The sequence below is a fragment of the Sinocyclocheilus anshuiensis genome, unplaced genomic scaffold (assembly GCF_001515605.1).
Source record: "Sinocyclocheilus anshuiensis isolate Anshui unplaced genomic scaffold, SAMN03320099.WGS_v1.1 scaffold392, whole genome shotgun sequence".
NCBI lineage: Eukaryota > Metazoa > Chordata > Actinopteri > Cypriniformes > Cyprinidae > Sinocyclocheilus > Sinocyclocheilus anshuiensis.
Genome location: NW_015557091.1, coordinates 4035991 through 4043986, shown reverse-complemented (window position 1 = coordinate 4043986; position 7996 = coordinate 4035991). Strand labels below are relative to the sequence as shown.

The window sequence follows — 7996 nt, the reverse complement described above, 5'->3', positions numbered from 1 at the left end:
GAAAGAGAATTGATTAGTTCATCTCGAGTCTTCGGGTTTTTCCGAGTCGTTCGTTCATCACGTGACAGCCCCATAAGCCCAAACACGAAGACTTGTCAGATAAGAGGAGGTGAGCTAATCATAGACTGAAGACTCAGGTAAACAATGAATTAATATTTTCTGTTTCTTATAGCAGTTTTGTATTGTTTGTAGTGTGATCAACGTTTGCGTAAGTAGTAGACATATTAGGGAAGTAACACGTAACATTTTAATTATATTTTGTTAAAATGAACGAAATGAACGAAATGACTCGAAAAAAGATTCGTTCATTTTGCTGAACGAGACTCAAAGGTCCGAGTCGGTAAAATGATCCGAACTTCCCATCACTAGTTTGTTGAAAGACGGAGCGAGGGGCGTGGCAGTACTGAAACACCGTCTAAGCTGTTCAGCAATCACAACGCACTGGGACAGCTAACCAATCACAACACATTTTGTTTTTCGGAAGGCGGACCTTCATCAAAGCCGGAACTAATCGAGCCGTTTGTGCCAGGCTGGGGAGAAAGGTATTTTAATAATGTAAATTATGTGAAAAATAATGCGTTTTTCGAACCACCAAGCATGAGAGCATGTTCTAGTACACCCCCAAAACAAAATCAAGACTTTGTAAAAGAGCATAATAGGACCCCTTTAATATAGGCAAATTTTACGATTGTGGCAATACTTTGTGAAAATATATACATTCTATAAGCTAAAGGGTATGAATTTCTTTTTCTTTAAATTCCCTGCTGGAACCAGCAAGTTAGTTTACATTTTATTTTAAACGTGCGACCTGTATGGAGTTTCTTTTGTGTTAGTGTGCGCGTTACGTTATGATTGGTCAACGTGTTTATGAACTTTAAATCATCACTTGACATTGTACCGTCTGTGTGTTAGTATATTTTACAGAAAGAGCCAGCTTTATTGTTGTTCGTCAGTGTTGAAAGAGCAGAGGTGACATTTGGTGACTGACGGAATAACCTCTGAGCGGATGATGATGATGATGGGGCGCGAGCACGGCGCCTGCCGTGTCTCATCATCATCATCAGCTGGCTGTAGTAAGGAGCGCGCGGTGGCACTTTCTCGCGCTCTCCTCGCACGCGCTCTCTCATTCCAGCGCGAGCGCTGTGCCATGCAGCTCGTGCGTCTTCGCGTGCCAACCTCGCGTACGCTCGGAGCGTCAGACCCCGGCGAGATGCGGGAACTATAACGAGAGCTCAGATGTTTGGAGGTTCTCCACTGGATTGTTGGTAAATGTTCCTGCCCCACTCTCTGACGACCATGCTTTACTTCCAGCTGGTGATCATGGCGGGGACGGTCATGCTGGCATATTACTTCGAGTACACGGACACGTTCAACGTGCACGTGCAGGGCTTCTTCTGCTACGAGACTGCGTACACGAAACCCTACCTCGGACCCGAGGACACGAGCGCCATCCCGCCCGCCCTGTTGTACGCGGTGGTCACTGGAGTCCCCACACTGCTGGTGAGTCGCTGATGGCAGTGGTTATGACAGTCACTTCATTGATAGCTAAGTGCCATGTAGTGATCAGAGGATATTGATAATCATTGATAAATTCATTTATTGATAAATGAATAAATTATTGCATAAAAGCAGAGGTTGATAAATGATAAATTGATTGATTTATATTGATTATCGTTGATAAGTGCTTTCAAGTGATTTACATGTATTGACAAATGAATTAGTTATTGCATAAAAGCAAATTAAGCTTGAGATTTATAAATGATAACTGGTGGATGTATAAGTGTTATTGACTGTAAGTGATCAGTTGATTTATCTTAAGTGCATTCACAATTATTGATTAAAAACAATGATTGCATCAAGGCGGATCAGATTGATAAGTGATTTCATATTGACTTACCTGTTAGGTGTTGATGAATTGATAATTGATTGAAAGCACATCAGACTAGTAAGAATATGTATAGGTTATTACTTGATATTTATTCTCCTTGTTAGAGTATGAGTATGATTTTCAAGTAATATTCATATTTAGTTTTTCAATTATACGTCATTTTAAGTAATTCGTAAATTAATAATTATGAAAGACTAGAGACTGATGTGATCACTTGATATCGATTGTCTTCAATCAATATTGATTAATGCTGATTTGAGTTTTTGATACTGATTTTCAGTTGTATTTTTTTTTGCATTTATGGATTATTAAAGGAATAATTGCATGGAAGCAAATCAAACTTCAGATGCAAAACTTGATTTTGATTAATTAGAGAAATGATTGCATGGAAGAAGATCCGGCTAGAGTTTGATTAGTGGTTTGATATTATTTTTGCCATTTTTGCCAAGTGCCATGGGTTGCAAGTGGTTCTATAATAATTAATGTGTGATTTGTTTTAGATTTTGATTGAATAAGTGATTTTGCTTGATTTGTGCTTTGATTTTTAGAGGTTTGCAAGAGAGGTTTAACAAAAACACTTGAAAATGTGCTATTTATTATTGATTGAGCAATGCGAGTGATTGCATTAAAGTAATTCAAGCTAGAGATGCATAAAAGACAGGTTTAATAAAAAAAAACACTTTCGGAATATGTGCAACAGTGCTGTGTTCTGGCAATGCTGTCTGAGGTACAGAAATAATGCACACCATGAGTCTTTAAGACGAGACTTGTGTGTGAGTCATGACTGCCTTTAGTTGACACTGCTGTTCATTATCACTTTCACATTCAAATACATTCCAACTCTGCTGATTTTGTATGTTTATTTATAATTTAAATGTTATTTCTTAAACAACTGAATGGAATACTCATTTTCATGCATGCAGGATTGTATAATTAAACTGATCCAAATATGTTTCATCTTGGTAAATCAGCATAATGAGTTTTCATTATCTATGCATTGTAGCGAATCAGCTCATGGGGAAATATGAATAATTAATCATAACTAGTTATAATTAATTATAAATATTTAGATCCGCTGTAGATATTTAGCTGACCTCTCAGGGTCAACTGTTTGTCAATTCTAAGAACGTTAATTTCCTGGTTAAAGGAAATAACTTTCTTACTGTTCAATTCTACACAGAGCTTGTAGCATAAATCGGCATGATTAAGTGACTCCAGTTATGAGCAAATCTAATGAATAACTGATTTGTTAAATCAAATGAAAAATTGTGTTTTTGATTGGTCCAGACGCTACACATGCATAAATTAAGCCTGCATATCATAAAACCCCCTCTCTCTTCATACCTAGCTTAAGACGAAGCCTTTGATGTTAGATCTCATAAGACATTGCCCCAATACTGAATGCCTTCATTAGCTTGACTATTCACTGACAACTTCATTGTTGTTTAATAATACTTGTTCATCGAAAACTGCAGAGAACAGCAAACTGTGAATATAGACATCTCACATCTCACTGTCTGTAATTTAATGTTCACCAGCCCACATTATTTCATCAGTAGCAGTGACTCAATGTAATGTGCCGCCGCACTGGACCTTTGCTGCTCTGTCAGCTCATAGTGGGGTTCTGTATCCATCGAATGCGTTTAACAGATGAATGGCTGCAGATAAAAGGACATTTTATGCTTAAAACGTGAAGCTTTCGGAGTTCTCTTTTGGTTCATTATATATTGATTTTAGGATTACATTCGATGGGACTCTATCATTTCTATTTTGAACTATTTCTGTTTCTTTGTTTCTGCTAAATATACAAGAGAATGCCAGGCAGATAGATTATTTGCATATTTATTAATTAATTAATTCATTTATTCATGTATTTACTTTTTCTTAGGGCTGATCACATTCAGTGGATAGAAATGAAGCTTCATTTGTGTGTGGTTTTTTTTTGTTTTTTTTTTGCATTCAGGAGATTGGTTGGAGATATTTAATAGCAAGTAAATGCTATCCTTGAGCCAAGGTCCAAATGCAATTCTGGTTACACCTGCCATAAATAATGCTTACTGGCCATGAAAAATTATTATTATTATTAAGAGACAGTGGGGGTGGTGAGATCTTTTTTACACAAAATTACCCAAGCCAAATTCAAGCAATGTAGCCATGCAATTTGTCTCTCTCTCTCTCTCTCTCTCTCTCTCTCTTTTTTTTTTAAGTTATGTATTTATTTTTATTTATTTATTTAATATTTTTGTCTCTGACAAATTAGATTTAGTTCCTTTTCCTTGTATAGTTGCATTTTTACTGTTGAACCAAGGTACATTTTTTTTATCAAATTTAGCACTTAGTGAGCATATATTCTTCTTTTCTTTGCTGATAACCTATTCTAGATTGCAGATTTGCCCACACCTCTAAAAATATAAATTAAAATAAATAAATAAATAAAAACTATGGTTTGTGACTTTACACGTTGATCAGACAATTGATTGCTGTTTAAGTGGGTGGTTTTTAGAATAAGCTGCAGTGTGGACTAGATTTTATTAATAGTCAAAATTATTGAAGTGTTTGGTATGTTTGGCTATGTTGGTATGCTTCATAGTCTGAATACAAAAGATGAGTGGAAGAAAGAAAATTAAATATAAAGACTACTTATTTTCAGTGATTCCCTCCTAGACTGTTTCCAGACTCCAATAGATGCATTTTTCATTTACAGTGCTGTCAGATTATAAGTTTCCAGACTCTAATAGATGCATTTTTCATTTACAGTGCTGTCAGATTATAAGTGTTGCTACATGGCAGCTAGGTTATATTTTTTCCCCCAACACCTTTCTGAGTGGTGCAGACAGATATTGGCTCATGTTTTTCTAGACCGAAAAATAACAATCCGATCTCCATGTCGCAACACTATGACCCCAGCCAAAGCTGTCGTAAAGAGAAATGAACTCTATCTCCACAAAGTATTGCTCATAAACTCCACGGCAGACTTGCACTGAAACCATCACACTGTGATTTGTAGTCTGAAAGGCTTGCGGTAAAGATATGAGCTTCAGACAGAGATATTGCTCAGTTTGAGCCGATATTGGCAAAATGACATTGATGCGTTAAGGTGCGGATTTAGGGGAAAAAGTCTTTCAAACGTAAATGATTAAAGAAATCCCTCAACATAAGTTCGCTGCTGGATTTGGATGCGATTGTGTGATATCACACGTAGACAGTCAGACTTTTGGATGAGGCAGACTAGCATTCCCATCACATCTTCATTTAAAACCGATTACAACGTAAAATCCTATTTAATACTGATAAATCTTCTGATAATGAATGGAATTTGACGATCACTGCCAAATGTGCTAAATCACAATAAAGCCCATACTTCAACAGAGATTATAATGAGCAAAGTTTGAGTATAATTGTTTTACCCAAGCATTTAATGACTTTCCATGATGACTTTTGCAGATTTACTTGATAGCGCAAGGCAGGGCCAATAGTCATGGCAAGATTAAAGGAATACTTCACCCAAAAATGAACATCTGTTGAAAATGTATACTCACTCTCAGGCCATTCGTGATGTAGATGTTTATTTCTTAATTGGAACAGATTTGGAGAAATTTAGCACTACATCACTTGCTCACAAATGGATCCTCTGCAGTGAATGGGTGCAGTCAAAGAGAAACATCATAATCATGTCTTGTGAAGTGTGAAGAGATGTAGTTTGTAAGAAACAAATCATTAAGGTGTTTTAACTAAGGCTGTCCTCGACTAAAGATTTTTCTGATCGACTAATAGTTATTCATTTAAAGCGTTTAGACTGATCGCACTTTTATATTTATGAACCATATAATTCATAATAATGAGCCTTTAATTGCCTATAGCCTATCAGCGCTCAAGCGCACACATAAAACTTGCCACAGCACACCGCAGAAGTAATGATTATGAATGCGTAAGGGAACAAATGGCAAGAAGACTGCCTTAACATTATGATAATTCATTGATAAACTAGTGTTTCGGTTGTAGTGTTCATTTTTATTGTAAAATGTAAATTTGTTTTTGACACGCTCAAGTTCACAGAGACCTAGATGGCAGAAAGCACTCCCTGTTTGCTTTCATCATGTTACAAAAGCAAAACGTTTTGTTGTTATTGTGAGTGCACACAAATAAAAGAAGATTTAAAAAATGTATTACTCTTATCTGTATGACCAAAAATAATGGAGTATTTTAAGTTAAATGCAAATGATTGCACCGGTGTGCCGAATTCTGCACCCCTGCCAGATTATGCACCCCCTTGTTGAAGTCGCTAACTGATTGCCTAATCCTAACCCCACCTCACAACTACTCCTAAACCTACCAAAACGAGGGGGTGCATGATCTGGCAGGAGTGCAGAATTCGGCACAACACCGGCATTTCCATGTTAACTGTCATGTAGTGAGTGCGCTGCTATTCAGCTTCCACACTCAGCACAAACACTCGAATAGCGCACATTTTTCTAAGTTAACATTAAAGCGACCAGCCATGTAATGATGCTATTACTTACATGTTTCAGAAGATATGCCACATTTGAGGTCCCAAACGAAATGACTGTTTGGGTGTCCTGACCGATGTACTGTTAATTATCTGTCTGTCACGGACTACGTGACTTCGCCACTTCCTGTGGATTTTTTTTTTGTCACTGCAACTAGGCGACTAATAAAATTTTGATCGACTAAGCCTCTTCGCATCGACTAATGGTTAGTCGACTGTTAGCGGGCAGCCCTATTTTTAACTGTCGCTTTTGGCCAAAATAGTCCATAATCTACTGTATACTAGCTTTACCCCCATTGAAAAAGTTGACATGTTTGTTTAGAACTGTTTTGGACTGTTTTTACTTGAAAATGGTACATGGTGAATATTTTTCTCCTGATTCAGATGAGACAGCTTTTTTTACTTGAGAAAGCCAAATTACGGATGGAGGACTCATTTTTTAGCCAGAAGCAGTGATTTGAAGTTACAAACGATGGTTTTGTTTATTACAAACACACAGCTTTTCACTTCACACGACATTCATTGATAGGCAGGAATTGTGTGGATTGTTTTTATCAGCTGTTTGGACTCTCATTCTGACGGCACCCATTCACTGCAGAGGATCCACTGGTGAGCAAGTGATGTAATGCTACATTTCTCCAAATCTGTTCTGATGAAGAAACAAACTCATCTACATCTTGGATGGCCTGAGAGGGTGATTGCATTTTCAGCAAACTTTTATTTCTGGTAAACTATTCATTTAATATGCAATGTGCCAGTCATTTTAGCTCATGATTTGCAAGTGCACTTGTATGTAAACGTCTTATATTGAACACGAAACACATTCTCATGCACACTCTTTGAGACGTCCCCTATCATCATGTGCCCTTGAGCAAGGCACTTAACCCAGATTGCTCCAGGGGGACTGTCCCTGTAATAAAGACGTGCTGAAGTCACTTAGGACAAGAAAGCAATTACCACATGACTTATAACTAATAATAAGCTAATATAAGCATGCACATATTTCTCTGACTCACTTTTAGAAATAAAGCTTCCAATTAGGGTTTTACAGCTTAATGTCATTTTATGTGAGTCTCATAGAAATGTCTTATTCATAATAAATAATATTTGAATAAAGTCCTGTTGTTACTTAGTACCTTTTTTGCATTGACAATTTCATATTAAAAACATTTTTACACACAAATTCTGCTACTGTAATACTGTTAAAATTGTCTAAACATTTTTTTTTTTAAATCAGTCTAAAATAAATTAAATGCATTGCAAATACTACTGACAAATAATTTATGATTTAAATAATATATTTTGTGCACATTAATGATTTATTGAAGGATTATATATTAATAGTCCTAAAATATGCCTCATAATTTTTCTCTTTTATTTTCTTTTGATTATGGGGTGAAATATGACCCAGACATATTCATCAAAGTTTCATGAGATTTATTCACAAATAACTTTTTTATTCTGTCTATTTTGAAGAAAGCTAACTGGTGTTTTATTGTCAGAGAGTTTCATCTTTGTATGTACAGTACAATATATATATATATATCTATCTATATATATCTATCTATATATCTATCTATATGTCTATCTATATATATATA

The 7996-nt window shown here is 36.1% G+C and overlaps 1 protein-coding gene across 6 annotated transcripts in view; it reads left to right on the top strand.

The window, feature by feature from the left end:
* Positions 1 to 7996, top strand: part of LOC107677304 (phospholipid phosphatase-related protein type 5-like) — a 61928-nt gene that overhangs the window by 12311 nt on the left and 41621 nt on the right. For 4 of the 6 annotated variants that reach the window (XM_016472172.1, XM_016472171.1, XM_016472168.1 and 1 more), the window contains exon 3: positions 1312 to 1500. In XM_016472172.1, coding sequence (XP_016327658.1) covers positions 1312 to 1500 — 189 coding nt within the window. Of the gene's footprint in view, positions 1 to 993; positions 1501 to 7996 lie in introns of those variants that run through there. The other 2 variants (XM_016472170.1, XM_016472173.1) reach the window with 2 other exon arrangements.